The following is a 27,875-nucleotide window of genomic DNA, read 5'->3' as shown; positions in this document are numbered from 1 at the left end:
GCTTGTGACTGGAAGGCCTGGAGTCTGTTTTTATTGTCACCCACTGCAGAGTGGATCTGTGAGCTGTCTAAGGGCGTGAGCCACAGGCTGGCTGGGTGGGGGTCTGAACCCTGCCTGCATGAGCTGAGACTAGGAAGGGAGTCCTAGATTGAGGAGCATAAAAACTGAAAGCTCCCCTGTTACCCTCACCCCCTCCCCCTCCCCCTCCTCCATCTCTGCCCTTGTCTCAACTGCCATGGGTCTGTGAATGGAAGGCTTCCTAAGTCTTTTTCCTGTCTCTCCCTCTCTTCCAACCAGAGTCATTTCATCTTTGTCTCTGATTTTCTCTACCTCTCTCTGTCTCTATCTTGTCTCTGCCTCTCTCCTGCTTTCTGAGTCTCTCCGTCTCTGTTTCTGATCATCTCTGTCTGGCTTTGTTTCTCTCTGCTTCCCTTTCCGTTTCTTCCTCCCTCCCTCCCTCTCTCGGTGCTAGCTAGTCCGGTGTTCTGTGCCCGTATCCTCTTTGCTTGGCCTGCCTGGATCGTCTTTTCTGGGCTGGGCCAGCCCAAACTGTCTCCCTGAGACCGTCTCTCTTCTGCTGGCTCTGTCAGCGACAGCCCCAACCTCAGCCCTCCGGTACGCATCTGTAACCCAGCAAGAGGCAGAGGGTGCGCCCCGTCTGGAGCGCAGGGGGTGGAGCGAAGAGACGCCCCACCCTCCGCGTTCGACCCCGCCCCTTCGGTCCCGCCCCTCCCGGGTCCCTGCCTGCGCCCCCAGCAGTGCCCTGGCCACAGAGCCTCCCCTGCCGCCCGATGAATGGAGTCGCCTTCTGCCTGGTCGGGATCCCGCCTCGCCCGGAGCCCCGGCCCCCCAAGGTGAGGGCGCTGATCCAGGAAAGGGGGCGGATCCAGGCGCTGCCGGGAAGGTGGCAGCAGGGCTGGGGTCGCGGCGTCCCCGTTCCGTGGGCACAGCCTGGGGCACACCGCGCGGGCACCGCGGGGCACGGCCGCAGAAACATCCGCTGGTGGTCGGGAAGGGGGCTGGAGCGGGAGCTGCTCTGGGCAAAGGACGGGAAGGAGGAAGGTAGTCAGGGGGTCGCGACGCGCACCGGGCTGCCAGGGCCAGGGGCACCGACCCGGGCAGCGGTGCCAGGCCCCCGGCGGCCGGGCAGCGAGGGCGGGAGGCCCGCGCCTTTTGTCCGGGTTTTTCAGGCGGGGCGCCTGCCGCCGTTTCCTCTGCCCGAGTTTTCGTTTTCCGTTGGCGAGGCCCCGGCACAGCTGGAGAGGGAGTGGGGGAGGGGGTTCCCAGAGCGGGATGTCCTTGGCCACTGTGGCCGGACACCCCCTCCCTGGGCCACACTCCCCTCCTGCCGGGCCGGGCCACCCGACAAGCTGCCCGGCGCGGGTCCACCGCCCCACTGGGTCCTGGGAAAGAGAAACAGGGCTGGGACCCCTGGTCCTTCAGGCGCAGCTGCCCTCCCTTCTGCCCTCTCAGGCTGGCTGTGGGTGGGTCTGGGCACGGGGTGCCAGGGGCATTACTCAGCGCTGGGCTGCTTTGCTTGGTTTCTTTCATCTGCCAGCTGCTGAGGCTGGGGAGGGGCCAGCAGGGGCCTTCGGGCTCCATTGGGGCCAGCCCCCTCCATACCTCTGAGCCTGACTGCCCAGTTCTGCTGGAGCACCACCCCAAAACAACCCCCCTCTTTCCAAGCTGAAGAGTTGAACACTGACAGGTTAGTGGTTTTCGGAGCTGGGGAAAAAAGTTCTCTGGGGGGTCCAGGTTGGGATCAAGGCCTGGGCAGAGGTCTCTTGCTCTTTTAACGCTGCTGGAAGATGTAGGGCTATTCTCCCCAACCATCTGCTCAGTGTTGAGCTGGGGTATGGTGCTTTGGAATCTCTGAGCAAAGGTGTGTACCTCAGAAGCTGGATGTGTGCACAGTATTCCCTTAATCTGCATCTCTATCCCCGACTCCCCCTCTACCTTTCAGCCAAAAGTGTTTCCTAATTACAAACTTGAATTTCAGGATGGACAGGGGATGGAAGTGGAGGTCATTATCCTTGAGTTCCTTGGATCGCCCCCTCCACACACTCCACCACCTATTTCATCCCCACCCCCTCCCTACTATCTCCACCCCCAGCCCCACCCTGTCTGCTGGGGGTGGATGGCATTTGATCCCCTGGGGTTGTCCCCCTCTGCCAGGGCAACAACCCCATTCCTCAGAGTGGCCGCTCTCACTGAGATGCACTCATTGGCATGCAGTTTGAATCTCAGTTACATAACCAGTCATCTCACCTCCAAACACAGCCCAAAGGCCCCACCAGCCCCAGACTCTTCTACTTGCTCAGAAAGTGTTTGGGTCCACCCTAGATTTCAATACATAAATCCTTCAATGCTGGATATGAAGGCCTCAAAAGCCAAGCCCCAGGAGCAGGTAGGGTGGATATTAGGGGCTGAGACTATACAATAGTGCCGGATCTTCTGACGGGAGTCATGGCACAAGATGAAACTCTGAGGAGGCGGGTAGTATTAGGAAGGTGGCTTTGGGACACCATGGAGAATGGGGCAGGCTTTTGAGGATCTCAGCTCAAGCAGAAAGGGACCCGACCTGGGAATAGGCCCTGTGTTTAGGCAGCCTGGATGGGGATGTCTGTGCTCCCGCCTCAGGCCAGCTCTGAGCTCATGGGCCAGGGGTGCAGGAGGCCTGACTGGCCCCCTGTGGGTGCAGCACTTTGAGTGGGGGATGAGGAAGGGTGCTGGTTACAGAACAGTGCAGGAGTGGGCAGCGGCATTTATTGCTTCATCCTGTATTGCAGAGATACTTAAGGACTTCATGATGTATCAGATTAAAAGTCTACAAAGGAGAATGGAATAAGTTACTAAATAAAGGACTGCAGTTAGCTCTTTGGGAGAACTTCTAGGGAGAAGTTTATAAGCTGTAGCATCCCAGGCTAGCCTGGAGCATCATGCAGGGAAGTTTCCTGTGGTGTAGCGGGCTAGGTAGACTCCTATGATGTTGGATTACAGTGTAAAAATCTGGAGAGATTCATGGGAGATGCAAATATACTCAAATGAGCATATACATTAGTGCCTGAAAAAAAAAAAAAAAATGTGTTGTAAGGATGAGGAGTTGCTTTAATAGTAGAACTGATAGCTAAGACATAGATAGCAATTTCTCTGGGCCAGGATTTATGTTACCTCTTCTAGACCTCACAAAAGCACAGTAATTTGGGTACTATTATTTTATTATCCCCACTTTTCAGTTGAAGACACTGAGGCACAGAGAACCAATAGCGTGGCCAAAATCACATTACTAGTGAGTGGCAGGGCCAGGATAGGGACCCAGCAGTCTGGCCCAAGTTCATGATCTCACTCCACTACCCTGCGTCTCACGACCTGACTTGTCTGCTGTTACTCCCACCCTGAATCTGGGTCTGTCTTGGATACAGGCCAAGATCAAGGTCAATGTCTTGCTGGATTGGAGCTTGGTGGCTTGTCTTTCAGCTGAGACAGAAACGGGGACAAGATGCCTCAGGATGGCCAAGCCTCAGGTGTCCATCTGTGTTTGATAGGTGAAGAATCGGCTCATTTGCTCCTCCAGCCCCCCATCCCACCCCAGGCCAACCCACCACATTTGGTCTGTGGCTTGGTTCATTGGTGTTTTCCTTCCAAAGGGGCATCGGCTGTGCTCTGTTGGCTGCAGGGGTTCAAAGGTGAGATATTGGCTTGGTCAGGGGTTTGGACAAAGCCTGGTTTTAATTATCCTGCTCTCTCTCCCTCCCCAGAGAGAGCCATGAATAGGGCCTGTGGGAGCTGGCTCTGCCTTTCCCCTAGCACCCTCCACCCCCTTCAAACACCCGCCTTTAGATCCAGGCCCCCCTCTTTCATGTGAAATTGTGCCAGCTTGTCAGCAGGGCAGTGCCAGTCAGTGCCAGGCTGGCGTCTCCTCCTCACTGCCTCAGTGGGACAGCAGGCTGGGATGGACTCTGGGGCCAGCTGAAATCTCTGTCGGGGTGGAGCTTGTCACCTGTCACAGTGGGTCAGGACCAGAGGGCCCATCTTGTCCAGCAGTGGGGAGCCTGAGGCCAGAGAGTGGCCAAGGCCAGACAACCCGAGAGTGGTGGATGGGAACCCCGGGGTCCTGACTCCCAGGCTCCCGGCCTGTGCCTTTCCCCACACAGCTCTGTCCTGGGTTCCCCATTCTGGTGCAGGGTTCTGACACTGGGAGGGAAAAGGGAGGGCAGGGAGGAGCAGGGAAAGTGGACAATGTGTCCTGTTCATCTCTGTGTGCCCAGTGGCCAGCACAGTGCCTGGCACAGAGCTGCCAGCCCTCCATAAATGTTTGTGAAATGCAGGCTGGGGAGTAGCCCCTCCCCTGGACCTCTAGGGTGCTCTGTGCCAGTTCTGCCCAGCATCGGGATGCTTGGTCTACACATCAGTCTCCCTGCCAGACTGGAGTTATTTGAGGGCAAGAAAAATAATCACGGCCACCACTTCCACGGGGGTGCATTGTCCCCATCCCATGTGACGGATGAAGACACGGACACAAAGAATTATATGGCTTCCTGAGGTCACCCAGCTAGTAAGTGGCAGAGCTAGGGAGTTGACCATGCTTATTCCAGCAGCCCCAGAGGTGCTGTGTTTATCTTGGTGTCCACAGAGCCTGGTACACAGCCAGAGCTCTGAGAATGTTTGTTGATTGACTGACTGACCGACTGTGTGGGGAAAAAACCATGGAATCCTGTAGTCTAATCCTTTGGAAGTAACTGGGTTAGAGTCTTGGGAAGGTAGCCTAGAGATGCATCATCTTATTCTCTGTGCCAGGACTTCCTGAGCCAGACCTGGAGAGGAAAGGAAAGCCTACCCTGGGGACTTACCAGGCAGTCCAGTGGTTAGGAGCTTGCACCCCCGACCCTGGACAGGAGCTAAGATCCTTCAAGTCGTGTGGCATGGCCAAAAAAATAAAGCTCACCCACACCCTATCACACCTGCCCTCCAAGGCCATTGGGGGCCCCCAGCTTTCTGACTTCTCTCTTGCTCTCGCTCCCTCCTTTCCTCCCCCAGAGTTCTAAGGGAGTGGTGCCGAGCAACGGGCAGGTGGGAAAAAGACTACAGGTTGGATTAAAGATGGCTGTTTCCTTTTCATCTCTCTGGCCCTGAGATGTTCAGCCCAGTGTACCATCTTGGTGGAAGATTCCTTCCCTTTCAAGTTGGAGGGTGGACGGAGTAGCAGGTTTGGGACAGGGCCTGGCACAACTACAATTCTCCATCTCTCATGGAAAGGGGTGTTGTGTTTCCAGTCACCTCGAGTTGTAAACCTGAAGCCCAAGGCCACCTTCTCCAGCCTCCTCCAGCCTGTGTACCCCTAGGCAGGTGACTTCTTCCCCTTTGACTCCCTCTGTTCCCCACGGACTGCTTTGAATTAGCATCAAACTGTCGCTATCTGCAGGCCACACTTCATCTGCTGACAAAGGCTGGTGGGAGCTAACTAAGAAAAAAGAAGTGTGGGGAGTGTGGTCTGCCTTCTAATATAGACAGGCCACGCGGGAGACGAGAGCCCCAGGTCTGGCGTGGCCTCTGTGCGCTGGGAGGCACATTGGGTGTCTGGCCTTGCCTTCAGCCTGAGGGGCTTCAAATTTCAGCTTTACCCCTTAGTAATTGTATGACCTTGGCCAACTCACTTAGTTGTTTTTTCTTGTCCCTGAAATAATCCCTCAAAATTGTTGAAAGGATTAAATGAGGTAATACTTTACCTGGTGGATGACATTTGATAATTGCAACTATTAGCTGAAGCTGTTATTAAACAAACAATGATCAGTGGATAGAAATGAAAATGACACACTTTGGGCTCAATAAAGAGAATCCTGTATGGTTGGAGTAATCTGAAGAGCTGTCCTTGGAGGTAATGAGGCCCCCACCAGTGGAGGTAAGCAAGCACAGGTTGGACTAGAGAGAATTCAGGCATTGGGTGAGGAGTCAACACAGAAAAACCTAAGGACCCTGCTTTGGGATCAGCGCTGTGTGGTAAGAAATTAGAGGAGCAGGTGAGATGCGGTCCCTGCTGTCAGGAACTGGGGAGAAGAGTGAGAGGTTGGCTGCTGTGGTTTGGGCTGTGAGGCACCTCTGAGGAAAGGGAATCCTGAAAGGCTGCCTGGAGGAGGCCTGGGAGGAAGGGTATGGTTCTGATGGGTGTGAGAAGTGGCTTGGGAAGGGCTTGGTGACTGAGAGGCAGTGAGGTGTCTGGACCGTGGGCTCTGCAGTCAGCCCAAAGCTGCTTCCACATCCTGGCTGCCCAAAGGTATTGGGTGAATGGTGGGGGTGGGAAACGGGTAGTTCCCTGACCTCCCCACCCTCGAGACTTAGCTGGACCAGGGATCAGGACCACTCCCTGTGGCAAAGAGCCGGGGCCTCCAAGGAACAGAACTGGGGAAAGAAAGACTTCTCATGCCCAGTGCATTTGGGGGCGTCCGGGGGTCGGGGAAACAGTGGGGCCTTTGTCCCCGGCCACCGGGAATCTGGCCCAGCAGCCAGCCCTGGGTCTGGCTGGGCCCTCTGCAGGCAGGTCCTCTTTGAAGTGACCCTTTCAAAGCTCAGCCTGAGTCCCTGGGAGGAGAGAACTGGGGCGGAGCACGGGGATGACAGACCCACAGCCAAGGATGGAAACAGACCCGGCGCAGGGCCCTTCGGGTGGGAGGGCTGGTGGGAGGTGTGTGGGCCAGAGGAATGTGGCCAGACTGGGGGGACATGTGGGAGCCATGTGGAAGGACAGCCGCTCCAGGGTCTTGGCCGCCAAGTAGGGGTTAATTAGGGGAGGACAGAGTTCATTTTGGCCTGGTTTCCAACAGTCCCTAGCTTGATTTCTATCTGACTGTGGGCTCCTAAGTCTGTAGCTTCTTCCTTTTTAATTTCCTCAAAGTGTGTGAGAGCTCCTTGGAGAGAATTGGGTGTAGATGCAGGACTTAGAGGCTGTGTCTGAGAGCCCCCGAAAGGCTGGAAGGGGAGGCTGCAGGGCAGACCTCTACCCGCCACCGCAGTTTCCAGCATTCTCTGAAACAGAATGGATATTAGAGGCTGCCCCCACCTCTGGGCCTAGAGAAAGTCCAAGGCCGAGGGGCTAGAAGCAGAGGGGAAGGGGCAGCCAAAAGTGGGAGGAAGAGGAAGGCTGGATGCCAGGTGAGAAGCAGGTTCAGGCTGCTCAGTTCTGACCCAAGAGGAGTGGACAAGAGCCCATGGTCTCCCCAGCTCTGACCACTATGTTCCATGAAAGGGAGGACAGGAAGGGGCGAGTGTCTGTTGGTGGGTTGTTTTGGACTGAGCTGTGGACCGTGGAGCCTTCGGAGCCCAGGTGAGACCCCTCCCCCACCTTGAGGCTCTTTTCTGGTTCAGGCCCCTCATCCCCATCTTCCCCTGGCACCACGGCACTCTCTGTACTTGGGAAGACACTTCTAAATCTCCCTTTCCTCTTCCGAGGGTGTGGCCCCTGGTTCCTCCCCAAGAGAAGGGGAGGAGGGAGCTGAGCACCAGGCCATGATGGAGGGGCTGCGGGTGGTTCTGGTACTTTCCTGTATCTTGCACTGGCATCTGAAGGGCTGAGCCCTCATTAGCTCTAATGAAGCCCTTGGCTGCTTCTGCAGCACCTGGTGCCCCCCTCTGCCCTGCAGCACCTGGTGGGGGTTAGGGGATAAGGGGGCAGCTAAGGTTGGACCCACAGCCCAGGAGGGGATGGCATGTCTCCAAGAGGGGAGAGTGGGAGTCAGGCAATGGGGGTCACACAGCAAAGCCAGGATTGCTGGTGGGAAGAAAAACGGGTCCCCTCCCTGTCCCACTGGGACCTTTTCCTCCTCCAGTGGTTTCCAGGTGCTTAGATCCCCACAGTGCTAGGGAAAGCATTCTCTGAGACTGGGTGTGGCCCAGGGTGCTGAGGACATTCCCAGGCCTGGCTTGCATGAGAGTGTCCCTCTCCCTAATTTCAGCCTGGGGCAGGAGAAGGACCTGACGCCAAGAACTGGAGGCTCAGTGCCTGGGAAAATCAGGCAGTGGCGAGGTCTTAATGCAGACCAGACCGGACTTTGTTCATTTGGTGGCCGTTTCCTGTGCACTGTTTGTGTTCCAGGCTCTCTCTGTGGATGAATATGAAACAGCCCTGCCCTCAAGAGGTTCCTTGTCTGCTTCCCCACCAGCCAAAAGCTCCACTAAGGTTTTGTAAGGGGTTCTGAGATGTGCACATATACTATCCACCAGTGCAGACACCCCTTGCCACCCCCAAAAAATATTACCATGAAAACTGGCCAGATCTAACCCAAGAGACAGACCTACAGAAGATACAAATGGTGTCTTCACCACGACATCATTTCAGTGTAAATGTGGTCACAAAAGTGATGATGGGAGTTGAAAGATGGAAACTGTGCCACTGGGTAGAATTTCTGTAGGGACTGGTTAAAAACCAGTTGGTGATATGATTAATCTCCTTTCTCTCATCTCCTCTTTCCAAATCTATTGTTGAGAATTCTTTGGTGAAACCTCTTCTGATCAATTTTCAAGGACTGTCATGAAGTGGTTGTACATTTACAAATAAAAAGAACCAAGACCCTGAGAGGCTAAATTACTCCACCAAAGGTCATCCAGCATCCAAATTTAAATCTGGGTCTTTCTGAATTCTAACTAAGGCTATCGTGTGTCATGGCTACGTGCCCAGACAAGAAAGAGCCTGGGAGCACAGTCCCCATCCTGGAAAGGTGGCCACTTCTCCTTGCCCCCAGCTGAGCCTTGAAGTCCAGGTAGGGGCTGGCATAATGAAGGAAAGGTGGTGGATGCAGGCAGCATGATTATGTCTTGCTTCTCTGTGACCCTGCATGCACAGGGTTTCCTTCTGTGTCTGGGATTGTTCATGAGTGGTATGGAGGACCCCAGGGCTCCATCAATAAACGTGGGCTGAGTCCCTGCCCCGCTAAAGATGCTCCAGCTCTGAAGGGAAGAAAGCTTCCCCAAGGAGGTGAGGCTTGCCAAGGCTTGAAAGATGCCTGCTGGGACAAGTGGGATAGTGAAGAAGGGAGAGAAGGGCGTTCTAGCCAGAAGGACCCAGCATGAGCAAAGGCAAGGAGGTATCAAACAGCCTGGCCTCTAATGGGGCCAGTGAGTGCAAGATTGAGAAGAAAGAGAGATTGAGACTGTCAAGGCCAATGAGGGCCAGATTCTGGCCCTCTTCTCCATCTCATGGCGGATCCTTCATGCCATATTATGGAACTTGACTTGCTCCCATCAATACTGTGGAGCCATGGAAAGGTGTCAGGAAATGGAGGAAGCAGGCCAGGTGAGAGTTGATGAGGGCTGAATGTGGAATTGGAGATGGAGGGGACAGGATGGGAGCAGAATGTGTCACCCTCTTCCCCTTCCCAGAAACATGCCATACCATCTCTTCCCCTTGTCTGATAGAACTGCCTTGCCTTCTCCATTTCAAACTCCTGTTTATCCTCAATGTCCAGTTCTAATATCCTTCTCTGTAAATCTGCCACACACAGACACACACACACACATATGTATCAGCCACCAATTCCTCAAATATAAGGGGATTTCCTCCTCTGGGCACTAGACTCTAAGCCCCACGAGGGTAGGGGCTTTGTCTTGTTCACTACTCTATCTCCAGCTTCTAGACCTAGTGAAATTGAATGAATATTGTTGACTGATGAACTGAAAGTTACCATAGTACTTCACAATGCCTTGTGAAAACCATATAATAATAACATTAGGAGTATTGGTTGCAACTAACATTTATTGAACATTTCAGTGTCAGGCACTGCTGTACTGAGCACTTTATACACATTATCTCTTTAATGTGTACAACAGCCTTATGGGGAATACAGTATCTCTATTTTATAAATGCAGAAACAGAAGCTCAGAGAGGTTAGTAACTTGTTAGTAACTAGGACACACAGCTAGGAAGTGTGACCAAGAAACGGGTTGGGGTTCAAAGCCAGATTCTTCTGAATCTTGTTTAGGAATGTTTAAACACTATGCTCTGCAGCCTTTAAATTTTCTCTCATGTCTGTCTCTTCATAAAATCAGGAACTGTTTTATTAACTTAAAAAAAAAATCCTTTGTGAACTACTGAACTAAGATTTATAAAAAAAAAAACAAACTCCTATGTGCCAGGCACTCCACACTGAGCCCTCTCAGGGACCTCATTCACAGCTGAGGCTTGGGAGAGGGAAGAGACTTGACTGGGGTCACACAGCTGGGACCTGATCTTAGGTCTCTTGGACTCCTAGCCCTTGGGGACATCTAGTCAATCATGCCAGAATGAAAGAAAGAGGAGCCAGGCTCTGAGGTTGACTGAATCTTTTGGGGGCACACAAGGGGTTGCATTGGGCTGGGGACTGAGTCTCCTGTTCCTGGTCCAGTGTGCTCTCCACTTTGGTCATTGATGAGAAAAGGGGAGGCAGGGATGGGCTGCTGTAATTTTCCAAAAGCCCAGCTGTCAGACATATGAGCTCCAAGAAGGAGAGGCTGACCTGGCCCTGAGGTGGGCAGGGAATGGTATCTCAACCGCAGAGCCTTACCAGGGCCTCGACAGAGGTAAGGTGAGAGGTTGCACATATCACTGCGACTCATCCAAGGGGTGACCGGCAGGACCGCTGGGGAACCGCGACCGCCACAAGTGTGAGCGGGAGCCCAGAGCGACGCTAGAGCCCATTCGGAGCACGCTTCCGGAAGGGCAGAGACTCACCAATCAGATAAGCCAGCTGCTCTCTATTTGCATTTCATCTGCATGACCACACCTCTTGGATCCTGCCATTCAGTCTCCGCCCCCAAGCGTGACTCCTTGGCCTCCTCCCCATTTCGGGACCTGGTGCAGGGCTGGGCTCGGGGGCTGCGGGAGTGAAGGGCCGTCCTGGGCGGCCAGCCTGACCGCCCTATTCATAGCTCAGGGGCTGGCGTAGTTCGCATACTTGGCGTTACTCACGTCTGGCTGGTCCGAGGTTGCCACCCTCTGCGCTCCTCCTTCCCTCCACTTTTTCCTCCCCTCGAACTTCTCCCTGTGTCTCCTCCGCCACTTTCTATCTGCCTGTTTTCCTGAAGTCTGGGGGTTTTCCTGAAGCCGAACCCTCGGGAGGAAACTGAGGCCTGGAGGGGGGCGTGTCTCTCAGCCGGGCCTCAAGGGAGAAACGTAGTAATGAGGCGTGTGATGAGGTGGCTGAGAGCCTGGACTCTGCCGGTAGACAGACCTGGGCTTGAATCTGTGCTGCTGCTAGCCGTGGCTCCCTGGCAAGTCCCTTAGCTTGCAGTCCGGGAAGCTTTTCAGAAACAGTCAAGCTGAGACCTGGAGGGTAAGGGAGAAGTTAAAGGAAGGTGGGGGAGGGAAAGACAAATGTTAAATTCCAGGGAGCAAGAGCTGTGGGTGTGGTGGGCCAGCGCTGAGTGGACAAGGGCTTGGCCAGCTGGGGTAAGGGGACAGTGAACCCTGCAAAAGAGATGAAGCAGCTTCCCTTTTCCCCCCACCCCTGACTCTCTTTTTCCAGCACCCCCACTTTCTGGATCTGGTTCCTACTGAGGAAGGAGTTGGTGGGGTGGGGCGGGGGAGTACAAGAAGATGGACAAAGATCTGAAGCAGCCTCTGCCCCAGACAGACCTTTCCTGGGAATGGGGATTTGCCAACCATCCACCCTCTCTGAGGAGAAGCTCACTCATTCCTGAATATTCAGAAACAAGTGTGCTGAGCATCCATACTAGGCCAGGAGCTGACACGGTCCCAGAACCTTCCAGAACCTGCAGCCCCCGGGGGAGATGTTGGTCAAAAGAACCTCATAAATATATAGACACCATCTCGAGAGTACTGTGAGATCTGACCTGGTCTGGGGGCCAGAGGTGGTGTCTCTGGGGAGTGACTCTTTTGCTGAGAACTGCAGAGTGGGTTGGAACTAATTAGGGTGTGGGTTGATGAGGCAGGGAGGGAGCTGGGGGAAAGGGAACAGCATTCCAGAAACAGCATGTGCAAAGGGCCTGAGGCTGGAAGGGTGCCTAGTCTTCAAAGGAACTGGAAGGAGGCCAGGGTAACCCGAGCACAGAGGAAGGGGGTGTGGTGGGCATGGAACCCAGAGGCTCATTGCACAGGGCCTGGTGGTCCTCATATTAAAACAATGCATCTGGACTGTCAGGGGCCAGAGGAGTGACAGAGACTTGAGTAGAGTGGTAGACATGGTGAAGTGGGTGGACTCAGGAAACATTTGGGAAACAGAGTCCACTCTCGGATGGTGGGATGTAGGGCCAGGGCTATAACCCCTCCCACTTATCGGTTCCCAGGATGCTTTCCCAGCAACTTTGTCAGACTGCTATACCTACCTTTGTTTTATAACTGAAGAAATAAGAAAACCTGTGTGAAATCAAGGACACAGCCAGAAAAGGACTAGAGTCAAAACCGTTGGCAAGTGTGACCCTTTCTCCAGGTCAGCTTTCTCAAGGCTGGGCCAGAAGTCTCCTTCTCACCAGCCTTCTGTCCCGTGCCCTTAGGTGCCCTATGATTTAGTTCAGCACCAGACTGGGTGGGGGGCCCAAGAGGCCAAGATGGTGTGTGGGTGTGTGTCTCGCTTATCCTAAGAAGCTGCTCTGCTGTTAAATGAGGTAATGCATGTGACGCGTGCCTGGCTTATAGTAAGGGCTCAACAAATATTAATTACTGCTGCGGCTGTCACAGTGTCCCCAAATGCAGAGCCCGGCACCCGGTGAGGGGGAGGATCTGGGGCAGAAAGCAATGCTGCCGTCTGTCCTCTTCAGACCACAGAGCCCATCCCAGAAACCATCCCGGCTCCCTCCTTGGCAGAAGCCAGGGGAGGTTGTTTGTCCCTGCAGAGCCACCGTCCCCTCCACCCTTCCAGTTGCCTCGGGCCAACATGGGCTGGATTAGGGAGAGGTTCAGCTCTTACACTGCCTGTGCGCTGGGCGCTGCCTGTGTGCTGGGCGTAGGATGACCTGGGCAGGTTGAGCAGGGCCTGGGCTGAGGGGGTGGGTGGTTTCAGGGGTGGAGCTGAGAACCTCTCCCTGTAGGGAGCCCCATGTGCCTTTGGGTAGACTTTCAGAATCTGCTGAGACCTGCCCTGGGAGGGGATGTGGTCTCAGCTTGACTTGGACTGAACGCTCCCCTGAAAGAAACCAGTGGATGCACCTGTTGTCTCTGCCCAAGTGGTCAGACAACAGGAAGAACTTCTGGAGAGAGGTGTAGGGGACCACAGGAAGAGCCACGCCCAGGGTTCTCCCCCAGTCTCCTCTGAAATGAGCTTTTCAGTGTGGAGTCAAAGAACGAATATGATGACTTTGGGGAAGAGTCATTGCAGGCATCTTCTGGCCTTCAGGAATGGCTGCCCCTAACACAATCTAGTCTGAGAAAGGGCTCTGGCCTCTCTCTAGGCCTCCTTGATCAACCAAAGTGAGACCCTTCCTAAGGGTCCACAGTTGCTCTGTCCTTCTGGTCCTCTGTAACAGGCGGGGAGTCTGACCCTGGGGCCTGGTTAGGGGCCTGGACAATGCAGCAGGGAAGGGGAGTGGAGGGAATGAGGGCACCCTGCCCACTCTGGGCTGTGAAGGAGATAAGTGTGCCAGACCTGGGCCAGCAGGGGGCTCTGCCGCATGTGGGACCTGCCCGTGTCTCTGCCAAGGCTGCATCCTTCAGCGTGCGGGCGTGGTTTTCATGGAGGGTGTGCCTGAGAGAGCATGGGAGAACAGGGATCTGCCTCTTTGTGCACACCCTGGTGTGTGTGTACATGTTACAAGTGGTATGTAAACATATGTACATAGGCTTGGGAAAGATGTGTGTGTTGAGGGCAGGGTCGGACCTCAGGGGATATGGAGCCCCATACTCAGCCTGACATTGCTAGAAAAGCTCTTCCAAGGTCCTGGCACCTTGGAATGTGGCATTTCAAGACACTGCATCCGTCTGTCTGGCCTCTGATAGATGGTAAGTGAAAGTGTTAGTCGCTTAGTCCTGTACGACTCTTTGCGACGCTATGGACTATAGCCCACCAGGCTCCTCGGTCCATGGAATTCTCTAGGCAAGAATACTGGAGTGGGTTGCGATTTCCTTCTCCAACGGATCTTCCCAGCCCACGGATCGAACCTGGCTGCCTGGGTTGATTCTTTGCAGGTAGATTCTTTACCGTCTGAGCCACCAGTGAAGCCTGATATATGGTAGGTCCTCATCAATGCCAAGGATCAACTGTGTGCGAGGTTCAGACTCCCTGGGCCTGAGAACTCCCCCTGCATGGGGACTACTAGGGCCCCAGAGATGACAATGGAGGTTCTGAGAGGACACAGTGGAAAGGGGTGGGAGGGAAAGGTTCTCCCCGAAGGAGGTGCCCAGCTGTCCTGGGCATCCACTGTGGGCAGGGCCTGCTCCTGGGCCCCATTGGAGGACCCGTTCATTTGTTCTATTTTCTTTCAGTAATATATATTTTTTTAATTTGAATTCTGACTTTGCCATTTTCTTGGTGTGTGCTGAAATATAGGCAGCTCAAAATTCATCATTTTTAAGTGTGCGGTTCAGTGGCATTAAGTCCATCCACATCGTTGTGAAGTGGTCACCACCACAAACCTCCAGAACCTTTTCATCTTCCCAAACTGAGACTCTGTACCCACTAAAGGGTAACTTACATTCCCCTTTCCCCCAGCCCTTGGTAGCCCCCATTCTATGTCCTATCTCTGTGAATCTAGGTGTCTCATATAAGCAGAATCATACAACATTTATCTTTCCTTTTTAAAGCAGTGTTGTCTCTCTCTCTCTCTTTTTTTTTTTTTTTTTTTTGCTTTTTGACTATACCATGTGGCATGTGGGATCTTAGTTCCCAGAGCAGGGATCAAACCCTGCCCCCTGCAGTGAAAGTGTGGTGCCCTAACCACTGGACCACCAGGGAAGCCCCAGTACTTGTCTTTTTGATCTGGCTTATTTCACGTAGCATAATGTCTTCACGGACATAATGTCTTCACGGGTCATTGTAGCTCAGATGGTAAAGAATCTGCCTACAATGCAGGAGACCCCGGTTCCATCCCTGGTACGGGAAGACCCCCTGGAGAAGGAAGTGGCAACCCACTCCAGTATTCTTGCCTGGAGAATTCCATTGACAGAGGAGCCTGGTGGACTACAATCCATGGGGTCACAGACACAATTGAGTGACTTTCACTTTCAATTCACAATGTCTTCACAGATCGTCCATGTTGTGGCATATGTCAGAATTTAAGACAATACAATTCCATTGTGTGTGTGTGTATATATATATATATATATATATATATATATATATATCACATTTTGTTTATCCAATTCATCTGTAATGGGTTGTTTCTACCTTTCCATAAAGGGAACCTTTATGAAATATGGTGCTATGAACATCATTGTACATCTGTTAGAGTCCCTGCTTTCACTTCTTTTGGGTACATGGCCAGATGTGGAATTGTTGGGTCATATCGTGATTCTGTGTTTAATTTTTTCCATAACCACCATATTGTTTTCTACAATTTTAAAAATTGGAATATAATTGTTTTACAATGTTGTGTTGATTTTTGGTGAACAATAGGAGAAATCAGGCATAAGTATACACATATCCCTTTCCTCTGGCGCCTCCCTCCCACCGCCCGCACCCCACCGCCTGGTCATCACGGAGCAGTGGGACTGGGCGCTCTGTGTTTTACAGCAGCTCCCTGCTAGCCATCTGTTTTACACATGGTAGTGTCAACGCCACTCTCTCAGTTCATCCCCTCCTCTCCTTCACCTTCTATGTCCACATGTCCGGTCTCTGCAAATGCAAATAAACCAGTTTGCATTCCCACCAGCAAAGCACAAGAGTTCGAATTTGTCCACATTCTCACCATTGGCAAATAGCTTTTGAGAGTCTACTACAGACAAAGCACTTTAGCCGTACAAATACATTTCTGAAAATGTAGTAGCTATGATCCTTAGGAAACTCTCAGTCTAGTGGGAGAGACTCAGGCCAGGCCCTGGAGCACTCTCTGAGGGAAGGACACAGGCCTTGACTGCTGGGAAGAGACTCTGGACTAACATGGGGCCGAACAACAACAAGCCTGCTCTCAAAGAGCCCCATCTGATGGAGAAAGCACGGCTTCTTCTTCTGACGAGTCCCCAGACAGGCCCAGAGATCAGAATGGCCACCGAAAGGGCATGCCTTGAGACAGTCGAGGGGCTGCTGAGTGGAGTAAATCAGGGGTTGAGAGGGCCTGTGGTGCGCCCTGGCCCACGCCGGGGCCACGGTTGCCTGGGCAATGGCCCCGCTGTTTACTTTGTGGCTGGCTCCAGACTCACCCTGCTCTGGAAGTGCTCATTTCCCACCATGAGGAAAGACCCCTCCCTCTGGTGTCCCTGAGGAGGGCACTGGCTCTCCTGCTGGGAGGAGGCCCTGCCAGCCTGGCACCTTCGCCATGCTCCTTGTCTGCTGGGAGCAGGCTCTGTCCTGGGGTCTCGTGTTGGCCGCCCCTTCCTCATTCCCAAAGGGCCTACAGACAAGGCTCAGGGCCTGAGGAAGTTCTGCTACAAAAGTGGGGGGGCTCCTGATGAGTCCTCCCTGCTGATTAGGGGGCGGTGGGGCACGTAGGGGGCTGGCAGTGGAGATGATGGTGATGCCCGTGTGAATAGGTTCACCTGGGTCTGTACGTGTCACTGTGCCTTTGTGTACGTGGGGCCGAGCTGTTTGTATGTCTGAATGTGAGTGTGGTTGGGTGTGTGAGAGTGTAAATATCCAAAAGATGCTGAAAACATCTTGCACTGACCTTGAGGGCAAGTGAAATAAATCAGAGAAAGACAGATACTATAAGTATGATTTCACTTATATGTGGAATCTAAAAAGAAAACCCCCCAAACAAACCAAAAAAAAAAAAACCAAACCAGGTTCACAGGCTGGTGGTTGCCACAAGTGGGGGGTGGGTGAAATGGGTGGAAGGAGTCAAAAAGTAAAGTTCTGGGGATGTCATGTATAGCATGGTGACCATAGTTAATGATAGAGTATTACATGCTTGAAAGTTGCTAAGAGAGTAGATCTGAAAAGTTCTCATCACAGGAAAAAAAAATCTGCAAAGTGTGGTAACATGTTTAATTAGACTTGTAGTGATCACTTCAAAATATATGTGAATATCCAGTATGTGAATAGCCATCCGATCATGCTGTATACCTGAAACTAATATAATGTTACACGTCAGTTATACCTCAATAAAAAGACCTTTTAAAAGAAAAAGCAACAAACAAAAGCTTGCATTTATTGAATTCCTACTCAGGACTTCCTTTAATTGACTTAATTTTCCCAACAACCTATGAGGTGGAACTTAAGTGTCATTCTCTTTTTATTGGTGAGGAGCTGAGGCTCAAAGAGGTTAAGTAATTTGCCCAAGGTCTCACAGCCAGGAAGTAGTAGAGACAGGACCCAGACCCAGAAGTTCTGGATTCCAGAGGGCCCTGGAGTCCACGCGCTAAGCCCGAGCCATACTGCCACTGGAAGAACTCGGGGGATTCGGTGCTCCTTGAGGGTGCTCTTGAGACTGTCGGGCCCTCCTGGATTTCTGGCATCACAGTGCTTCCTCCTCCCTTTTCTCTCACCTTCCCCTCCCCCAGCCTTCCTGGGGCCCAGTTTCAGAGTGGGAGAGGAGTGTCACCACACCCCCACTCAGGGCAAGACTGACCCTGGATAGGGAGAGACCCTCTGAGCCACCTCCCCAACTGCCTGCAGGCTAGACCGAGTATGGGGTCCTCAGGTTCCCAGTGACGCGGGCTTATCTGCACATTGAAGAATGTTGGGGAGACCCGGGCCTGCCTGGCCGGCTTGTCAGCTTCGCCTGTTGGGGCACGTCAGGCTGCACACAAGCGGTGCTGAGAAGCAGGCATCCGAGTGGGGCAGAAGGGTGGCGGAGGAGGGAGGGGGCAACCGCCCTTGAGCGAGGAGACTGGGGCAGGGGTCAGAGGCCCAGGCGTGGGCGGGCGAGCATGCCTTGGTATCACATTGCCAGCATGCCTGGGATGGACCGGCTGGCAGAGGATTTGCTCTGTCTGTATGTGAGGTTGTGGGGTGGTTATGGTGATACCGACCAGGGTTCTTGGCCTTCCCCAATCAATAAAAATTGACTAGAAGCCAGACAAGAAATTCAGGCAAGGCCTTATTAGGGCCCCTGCTGCAGCAGGGTCTAGAGAGAACAAACAAATCCCCTTGCTTGCTGCTACCTGAGGAAGGGGCAGGCTTGTTCCTTATTTGATGGGAGGGGTGGGGTGTGTCCAAGAGTCAGGCTGGAGGGGTGTCTTAGGTATTTTGCCCACCCCTCTGGTGGTGTTGAGTATAGAGGGCATTCTCAATACCCTTCTTTTTCTCCCCAACTCCTGCTTTTCTTCTGGGCTCTTCAGAAGTGGCAATTGGGTTTTTTTGGTCTCTTTGTATGTTTAGTCCATAATTTTGCCCCAACTGTGAAAGTGTACAGTTATTTTTAGTCCCGTATAGTTTCTTTGCATTTTGTTGCTGGAGGAGAGTTTTGTCCAGGGGCAAGCACTGCAGCAAAGGGTTCCAGGTCCCAGCCTGTGTCAGTGGGTCCCAGTTTGGTCGTGTGCAGCGGGCGTATGGAACCAGTCAGACCTTTGGAAATTCCACATGATTCTCTTGGGGTGGTTGCATTGCATGTCTCAGGGTTTGGAGCCTATGTTCTGGGAGGAGGCACTAAGCAAGCCAGAGGAAGAAAAAGCAGGCGAATTGACCCAGAGACCCCTGTCTCTCACTTCCTGAACCACATGCCTTTCAGCAGTATCCGTTCCCTCCTTCTCCTCTCACCTGACCCTTGGGCCCCAGGAACTCTCCTCTCCCCAGCTCCCGGTTGTCAGACTGGCCCCTGCAACCTTCCCCTCCACCAGCCCTGTCCACCCTCTGGTTCAAAGGCTAACCTGGGAGGCCCCGAACGCCACCCTCAAACAAGCTGTCCCCTTCCAGAGAGAAGCCTTGAATCCCTGACACAGGGCCTCCTTTGGTGTGTGTGTTGGGGGGGGTGGTCTCTGTTGGTGGGGGTGAAGGCAGCTGGCTTGGGCCTGAATCTAGAACTGGAGCCCCCTGATTTCAGGAGCTAGGATAGCACTGTAAGTGCCCTGAGGGTGAGGTCTGCATTTGTCTTCTTGTTCTAAGGTGTCCCAGCCCCCAGCATAGCACCTGGCCCTCAGCAGGCACTCAAGTTCCTGAATAGATAAATAAGGGGATAATGGAAAGAGATTTGAGTCAGTTAGAATCCCAGGATGGTCCCAGCTTAAAAATAAAAGTCAGCCTTGAATTAGTTATTTGTCCTCTTTGAGCCTCAGTTCCTACATCTGAAAAATGGGTGTAAAAACAATTTCACATATCCAGTTCTTAGGGTAAGGATCAAATGAGATAAAGTGAAAGTGCTTTCAAACAGTAAAGGATGATCTCATCTGGAGAGAGGAAGACTGGATGCCCTCCCTTTGGGAGTGTAGTCCCCAAGCCTTCCCCAGGGACCTTCAGGAAGATAAGGTTGAATGGATTTTGCAAGCTGGTCAAACTAGAGGATGATGGGAGAGACTGCTCAGCGGGGTAATTCCTGATTTGGGGGGAGGAAGCCGGGAGGGTGTAGGGGAGGACTCACACCAGGCAGGAAGGCTTGGAATAGAATCTCAGCTACGCCTGGTATTTCCCAGCCCTTGGCCCCCTCCCTGACTGCACTCTGGGGCCCACCCCACATTCCTTTCCCAAAGGAAATGGGGGAGGTGGCTGAGAAGCTCCCCAGGCCTGGAGGATCATTTATTCAAGCTGTGTATAGGTTTCTAGGCCCTACCGTGTGTACCCAGCACCTGACATCCCTACCGAGGCAGCTGGGTGGAGAGGGTGGGGTGGGGAAGGTGTCGGTTTGTGTTGGAGGAGGCTGCTATCTGCTTTTGGGGGCCTTGTTGCCCCTGCCAGGAGACGGGTGTCACAGATGGCCTGTGTTTCCCAGGTCTCTGCAGCCCGGAACACAAACCTGGTGCTGCTTGTCCACCTCGCCTCTGCCCACAGCTCTCAGAACCCTCACCCGTTTCGAGGGAAGGAGGTGGGCTCTTGATCTGGACACACGGACACGTCAGCACCTGTTGGCCATGAGAGACTCCATGGGGTACGAGAGGGGAGAGTGAGCCCATTTTCTCAGAACCAGGGACCAGACTTGCAGCAAGAGGAAAGGCAATCAGGCAGCTGGAGGGACTAACTGGCTGCCTTCTGGGAAAGCAGGTCAGGCTTTGAGTCAGGACGTCCCTATGGTCATAGCCCTTCATCTGGGGTGGCAGAGTCCGAGGACATCTGGGCAGTCCAGGTGGTCTGAGGCCCTGGCTTTTGGAGGGCAAGACAAAGGCACGAGTGGTCCTGACCCAGAAGCCTTGCTTTTCTAATGATGGGGAGCTTGCTGATGGAGGTGCCAGGAGTCCTGCTCCCCTAGACCATGGATGGTCCTTTCCAGCTCTGCCCCAAGCCCTCCTGACTCAGCGCTGATGGCAGCCTCCCTCTTCCTGTCTGGCTTCCGCCAGGGAACGGGTGGGGGTCTGGCTCCTGCACTGGGGGCCCAGCTAGCAGCAAACAGGAAACAGGAGAACAAAACCGCTCCCGGCCCCACACGCCTCACCCTCACCCTTCCGCCTCCTCCCTCGCTCCTGCCCACCCTCGAGGGCCTTTATTTCTCCTCCCTCTGCCCCTTGGTTTTGCCTCCTCCCTGTGCCCCTCTGTCTCTCTCCTCTGCCTCCCAGGTGATTCTCCATCCTGGCCTGTCCTTTCCCGGGACAGCGGGTGATGGGGATGAGGGAGGGAAGGGATGCTGGCTCTTCTGCCTGGTTCTCCCTTCTGGTGGCTTCCCCTGCAAGGGCCCAACCCTATGCCTCTTCCTCCCTGACTCCTAGATCTGAAAGCGGAGTTTGGCTGGTCTGTTCCCTGCTGCCCTCAGCCTTCCTTCCCTGGTGTTGGCTAGAGTTTTGGGGTGAGATCAAGGTTGGAAAGAAGGGGCTCTGGACTTGGAGTCCCAGTGCCACCCTCACAGACTGGGTGCTCTTGGGTTTCTGTTGGTTCCTTCTCTGAAAACTGGGCCAGGGCAGTGGCCCCAGGCCCCAGTGAGCGCTGTGTGGGGCAAGACCACACTGAATAGTCAAGTGCATAGAAATGGTCGTGGTGACACCTACTAGCCAAGGCCTCTGCCAGCCCCACCCGGGAAGGGGCCTGGGAAGAGAGGGAGCAGGAAGGGGCGGAGGACAGGGTCTGCCGTGACTCTGGCTTCCTGTCTGACTCGCGTGCTGGGGGTGAAGTGGGGGCCAGCTTGGAGCCCACTGTCAGCTTTGGTGTCCCCTCTGGGTCGAGCTAATGGGCAGGGGGCCCTAGGGAAGAGGGGCGGCTACGCGTTCCCATGGCTGGTGGTGGGAAGTGTACAACATGACGTGAAACGGGGTGGTATGAGCTGCTCCCTGTGCAGGGCAGTGCGTGTGAGTGTGAGTGTGTGTGAGAGAGAGAGAGAGAGAGAGACCTGAGGGGGCACAGCAGCAATGCATTGAGTGGCTGTGCTGAGTAGTGTGTACAAGTCCTATAGGCGTGTGCCTTTGTGGGTTTTGTGGGTCTCCCTGTGGGGTGTGTGAGTGTGGGTAGGTATGGGTGGGTAGGAGGGGGCCTGGCGTGCTTTTAAGGGCACAGTGGATATGCTTGCAAATGTGTCTCAGTGGGAGGTGGGGGCCATTATATCCTTGGGGGGTGTCCAAAGCGTGTGTGCATAAAGAAGGGTGTCCATGCACACCATGTGTATGAGGGGTGTAGTGTGCTTGTGTGTGTGTCTCTGTGGGGCATGTGGACATAGGGAGAATGAGTGTGCCTGTGGGAGGAGGGTGTGGGGTGCCTAGATGTGTGTGTGATGAGGTGGGTTGGGTGTGTGTTTACATGTGTTCCCATGCGAGTATGTATTTCTCTGGGGTGCAGCAAGATGCGTGAGCTTTGGACTGGGAGTATAGCGTGTGCGGGCGGGTACGGAGAGTTTTCCTGTGAGTGGGGTGTGTGCGTGAGTGTGTGTGTGTATATGCATGCGCGCGCGCCTGCACGGGGTGTGCAGTGTGTGACTGCGGGGGCACTGCGCAGGGCCTCTCCTGTGTGGGTGTGTGTGTGTGTGTGTGTGGGTGGGTGTGGGATGGGGCGGCCGCGGACAGGGGCCGCCCCGGAGGGGGAGGCGTCTGCCCTGCGCGACTCGCCGGCGTGTCCGGGCTCAGGCGCCCTCGGCGGAGAGGCGTGGGAGGTGCGGAGCCGCTACAGCAGTCCTGCCGCCGTCCGCGCGGGCCGTCCGTCCCCTCGGGGCCCCAGGGCCCCGGGCCCGCGGCTCTGGGGGGCGGGCGGGGACCCCGGGGGCCCGCCCGCCGCCGCCGAGGGGACCGAGGACGCCGCCCGCCGGGCGCCGAGGAGCGGCCACCGGCCCCCGCGCGGCGCGCCGGGCTCCGGAAGACGGGCCCGCGGCGCGCTGGGGCCGGGGCGGCGGCCGACCCCGGGGGCCCCCGCCAGCCGCGGCTCTCGTGGGCAGCGCGGTGTGGCGCGTGGAGCGCGCGGGGGCCGGGGGCTGGCGCTGGGAGCGCGCCGTCGGTGTGGACTGCAGCGCCCCGGAGCCGCGCTGCCTCTGGCTGCCCTGCCTCAGCCACAGCGACCGCCGCGCGCCGGGGGCGCGTCCGGCCAGGGTGAGCGCCGCGGGGGCCAGCGGGGCCGAGGAGCCCAGGCTTCCGGGACCCATGCCCTGGAAGGCGGGTGAGGGCGGCAGAGTGGTGGCTGAGACCTTTTCTGGGGGTGCTGGATGACAACCCCCAGTGTGGTGGTGGCCTGCAGCGGGCTCAAGCCTCTTGGTTTACAGGTGGGAGAAAGATGGAAGGGACCGGGGTTGTTTGAAGAGATGCCAGGGCATGGAATCCTGGAGAGTTTGGGCTGACAGTGACCCTGAGTCAGAACTCTGCCCTCTCCCTGGGAGGGGACCTGGGCACAGAGACACACAAGGTTTTCAAGCAGGCCAAGGAGGTAATGAGTGACCTCAGGGTGAGAACTGACATGGCTGGGGTGGGGGGGGGGGTGGGGGTGGGGACAGTGTTTCTGAGGTCCGAGATCGACCAGGCTGGCAGGGTGTGAGTCACAGTGGGCACCATGCCCAGCGTGAACGCTGTGCTCCCCGCAATGACCTCTTTATGCTCCTGGGGGAGGGGAGGAGCCAGACTCCTGGGTTCTAGCTCCTGGTGTTGCCAGCCCATCACATGTCCAGTTCTGTCTTATTTGTGACCCTGGGACCACCTGCCCTTCTCCCACCATCAGTGGGAATTTCTGGATGTCTCTCCTGACCTGAGGGTGGGAGCGTTTGGAAGTGGATCTGGGCTAGGGGGCATTACTTGGTGATGTCCCTGTGTCTCCTGAGCCTGCCTCTCCTTCCTCTTGTCTCTGTACCTACCTCAGATAGCACAATTGGGGATGTGTGTGTGAGCTGTACCTCTTCCCAGTCTAATGACTTTCCACTGCTGGTCCCTTCTCTGTTTCCTCATCTGTCACCTCCCTCCCCATCAAGATGAGAGCAAGACTCAGTGCTGTCCCAGATGGGAGGAAAGCAGAGGGAACATGCATGTGTAATAGCATGAAGGACTGAGGTTAAACCTAAGGAAGAACTTCCCACAGGCTGCCAAATCTGGTCATTAATGGGGGCTGCAGCAGCTCCTCTTCAGGCAGGGCTGTGGTTACTGTGGCAGGGGGATTACCACAATGACATTCTCAGGCGCCTAGTTGGCAGGGATGGGGGAAGGGGCCTTGGAAGGAAGGAAAAGAGGAAAGAGAGAGGCAGAGATAAGCGAGGGAGCGCCAGTGGTGCCTGGGTGAGGAGAGGACCCGAGAGAGAGGCATGCCCACTGCCCTTGATTACTGGCCCCTCCTCCCCAGGGAGTGGCACCCCCAGGCAGCTGGCAGCTCCAGGCAGGATGTGTGCTGGGGGAGGGGCGGGGGGCGTGCGGGGACCTGTCCCAGTCACTTCTCATCACTGGGGCAGCTGGTGGCTTAAACCTTAATCCAGGACACCAGCAAAACAATAGGCCCTGCGCACAGCCTCAGCTCAGAGCCCGGTGGAGGACGTGCAGTGGAGGCACTCCACGCTAGGCAGGAGCAGGGGTTTTGGTAGGAGGGGGCAGTGGAGGGTCCCCGGAGGCCCTCTTCTCTTCCTCATCTGTTCCTTGCCAAACCAGCAGAGATAGGAAATCCAGGGGCTTTCAGATCTCAGCAGAATTCCCAGAGAATTTTCTCTTCTGGGCTCCTCAGACCCCCGTGGGGGTGTGGGGCTCAGTGGGAGTGTCCAGGCTATAGCCACAAGTGGAAGGAGCTGAGGGGGCATCATTGGACCTTTCGCCTGATGCCAGAAAAGGTGGAGGCCTCCTACAGCCTCCCTGATGGGGGTCGTCCAGCTTTCACTTGAGCCCTTGTGAGGACAGAGGGCTCACAGCCCCATCTGGGTCACTTTCCAGATGTATATGATTAGAATGATATCCCTGGCTAAGAGCTTAGCTTGGCCTTCTCAAATCTTCCACCTGGCTGTGTCTTCTGGAACTGTATGAAGCAAGCCTGTTACTTCTGTGGCACTTTAATCTTTTGAGATTTGAGGATATCCCCTCCTCAAACCTCCTGCCCCATGGAGCCCAGCCCCTACCCCACGTAGAAATCCCTAGCTTCGGGCTGGGCACAGGATCCACTCCTTCTGCCAGATGTATAACCTGGAGGGTGGCTGGCTGCAGGCAGGGGCTTCTCAGGATGAGTACATTAGAGTTGCAGTTTCGAGGTGGGGAGCAAGGGGGATTTCGTAGTGAAATTCCTACCAAAATTCCTGCCCCAGAGTCTTCTTCCCTCTGCACCCAGCTGCGCCTTTCTTCTGCAGCTGAAGTCCCCTCCTGCCTGGTGCCAAGGAAGAGCCAGGGGATGAGGACCGTTGAGGGAGGGGAGGGGCTTCTCGCCCTCTGAAGGGTTTGGATTAGGGGCGCCAGGTAGGTTAGGCTGCCTGAGATCAGGGGTTAATGAACCCCTGAGGGAGCTGTCCTGGCTGTTCAGCAGGCAGACTGCCCTTCACTTTGGCGCCCTCCTGTCACCCACTTTCCCTGTGTGTCTGAGCAGGGCACCTGAAGGGAGCCTCCTCTCAGGCACTAACCTCCTTCTCTCCCTCTTGCCCCATAAACACACCCATGTGCCCCCCAAACGCTCTTCAGACACCCTCTGCCCTGCCATCTCGGGGAATCCCAAGTACTCAGGTGGGGTGGCCAGAGGGTAGCGGAGTGTCTCCCCAACCCAGCTCTCCACTCAGCTCTGGTGAGCCAGCCAGAACTGGGCTCGGTCCCTTCAGCGGACTGTCCCTTGGGACTCATGGTCCCTCGCGTCTTCTTACTGCTGCTCTTGAAGGATGCATGTGTGTGTCAGTCTGTCTGTGCCTATGTGTGTGTGTGCGCATGTCTGTGTCTCCGTGAACATGTGTGTGCTCATCGGTGTGTCTGCACCTTTGCACATGAGCGTTCTTGTCTGGGTGTTTGTGGTGTGTCCCGTCTACATGAGTGTGTGTGGGTGTGTCTGTGCCCGTGTCCACGTGCACGTGTGCGTGTGTGAGATTGTGCAGCGGGCACTTCCCAGGCAGGAAGGCTGTGTGTCCAGAGTCGGTGAGCTTCGGCTGAACTGAACAGAACGGACACCTGACTTGCTGCACTCATTTCCCTGGACGCATAGGTGTCTTGAGGGGACGGAGGAGAAAAAGGAAAAGGAAGCTGTTGGGCTGATGAGTGTGGGAGAGGAAGAGACAGGGGAGCAGGGGTCTGGGCACAGCTGGGTCGGTGCGCCCTGGTCGTCCCCCCAGGTCCTCCAGGCTGCAGGAGGCTGTGTGTGGACTGGCATCTCACCCTTGCTCGCTCTGCTCCCGCAGCTGCCCCTGGGCCCGAGAGATGGGTGCTCTCCTGCGCGCCCCCTCCCCTGGCAGGGCCCACGGACGCTGCTCCTGCGCAAAAGCCTCCAAGATGGCTTCGGCTTCACCCTGCGGCACTTCATCGTGTACCCGCCTGAGTCCGCAGTGCACTGCAGCCTAAAGGTAGGCCCGCACCCCTGCCCGCCCTGAGGGAGCTTCAGGGCAACTCCTTTGTGCTCTCCTCCGGGTGCTTCTGTGCCTGGGGAAGAGGGTCACCGAGAGGCAGGGGCAGCCCTGGCTGGGTCACCTGTGTGGCATGACAAGCCCCCGATCCGCTCTGGGCTCAGTCTTCTAAGGAGAATGGGGTGGTTGGTTTGGGGCAAGGAGCTAGAGGTGGGGGAGTCAGGATGCTCCCCCAACCCCGGGACTCTCGGCCTCTGGAAAGTGAACAGCTTCTCAGGAGATGGGCTTCCAAGGACCCTTTGTCTACCTGCCACTTCTGAGCTGGGTTAGTTGACCCTCCCCAGCCTGAGCTCTAGGGCAGTCATCCTCACACAACTCCGGGGCCCCTCCCAGAGCGCCCCCGGCCCTTGCTGGCCTCAGCTCTGGGCCTAGAAAGAGCCCTGTACTGGGCTGGGGACCTGGGCCCCAGTGCTGGTACAACTCCTAACTCCCGGTGGATCTTGGGTAGTCTCACCCTCTCTGGGCTCCATGTCTGCTGCTGTCACCTGAGGGCATTTATCTATTTGACTCCGAGGAACCCTTCCAGGCCTAATATAAATATCAGGTTCTTTGAGTACAGGAACTGGGGCTACTCAAACCGAGCCACGGTATGGGCTGGGGGCAGGGGGTGGTCCCTGACCGGAAGGCTTGAGGGGGGCCTAGGCAGGAACCAGGACTCCCCAGGAGGGCCCAATTCCCTTCCCCTCCTCTCTCCCAGCAGGAGGGGAGAACGATTTATTTTGGGGCCCATGAACCTGTTTCTCCCCTCCCCCGGGGCTGGGACCAGCCTGCACAGCTGTTGAGGGACAGGGAGCTTAGTCCCACCTGCCAGAGAACCAAGGCATTGGATTTCTCTGCCTGGGTCCGTGTGCCTGCTCGTGTTTCTTTGTATGCACACATGCGTGCATGGTATGCTAGTCATGTACACACATGTGTGTATATCTAGACATGTGTCTAGATATACGCTTCATGTGTGCATGTCGCTGCATAGCTCTCACACCCGTGTTTGAGTCTGGGTGTGAGCCAGATCTTCTCATTGGCTGTAAGAGGGGCTGATGGTGTGTGGTAGGGGCACCGCCTCACCCTTTATGCCCGAGGACACCAGCCTCCCAGTTCCCAGGAACCTCCGGTCCTTCCTTCCCCAGAATGTCCCCCCTTTCTGGACCTTCCTCCTTCTCTCAGGGGACCTCCGGAGGGTGGCCCTGCAGATGCAGCTCAAGTGGTCTAGGCTGGGTGGTCGGCCTGTGTCTCAGAGAGACCTTGCTAACGTGGAAGACCCCAGGGCAGGGCAAGCCAGAGACGGGCTCCGTTCCTTTCCAGAACATGCCCAGGGCTGGGAGCCTGCAGGGCGCTCACCCGTCTAGATGCATCCATCTGCCGCTGCCACCGCTCACAGTGCTGTCAGCTCATATCAGCGGGCACGCGCCCCGCTCAGTAAGGCGGGCGCCAAGGGACCGTGCTCCAGCAGAGCCCCGCGGCTTCCTGTCCTGGCTGAGGTGCCCCAGACTCCTGGGGTCTAGCACTGGCTGCTCTGTTGTCTCTGAGTGGCCCTGGACAAATCACACCCTGTCGTCTGTAAAGTGGTAATCTGTGGAACAGATTAGACAAGATGACCCCAAAGGTCCTATCCAGTTGGAAAATGCTGCACCCCGCTGGCCTGGCCTGTCTCTCTGATTTCTTCTTGCCTTTTTCCGATTTCTCCCCAAATGCAGTGCCCTTCCCTCCTCACTCACCAGGATGAGCCCAGAGACCTCCCTCGTGGGTCTCCTTGAGGC

General features: G+C 55.4%; 1 protein-coding gene across 4 annotated transcripts in view; it reads left to right on the top strand.

The window, feature by feature from the left end:
* Window positions 1-772: 772 nt before the first annotated feature.
* ARHGAP23 (Rho GTPase activating protein 23) overlaps window positions 773-27,875 on the top strand; it is a 72,505-nt gene continuing 45,402 nt past the window's right edge. For 3 of the 4 annotated variants that reach the window (XM_055576041.1, XM_055576042.1, XM_055576040.1), the window contains exons 1-2: window positions 773-854; window positions 25,900-26,061. In XM_055576041.1, coding sequence (XP_055432016.1) covers window positions 792-854; window positions 25,900-26,061 — 225 coding nt within the window. In that variant the 5' untranslated portion in view covers window positions 773-791. Of the gene's footprint in view, window positions 855-22,467; window positions 22,661-25,899; window positions 26,062-27,875 lie in introns of those variants that run through there. The other variant, XM_055576043.1, reaches the window with a different exon arrangement.

The sequence above is a fragment of the Bubalus kerabau genome, chromosome 4 (assembly GCF_029407905.1).
Source record: "Bubalus kerabau isolate K-KA32 ecotype Philippines breed swamp buffalo chromosome 4, PCC_UOA_SB_1v2, whole genome shotgun sequence".
In the NCBI taxonomy this organism is placed as follows: domain Eukaryota; kingdom Metazoa; phylum Chordata; class Mammalia; order Artiodactyla; family Bovidae; genus Bubalus; species Bubalus kerabau.
This window is presented reverse-complemented; position numbering and strand designations above follow the sequence as displayed.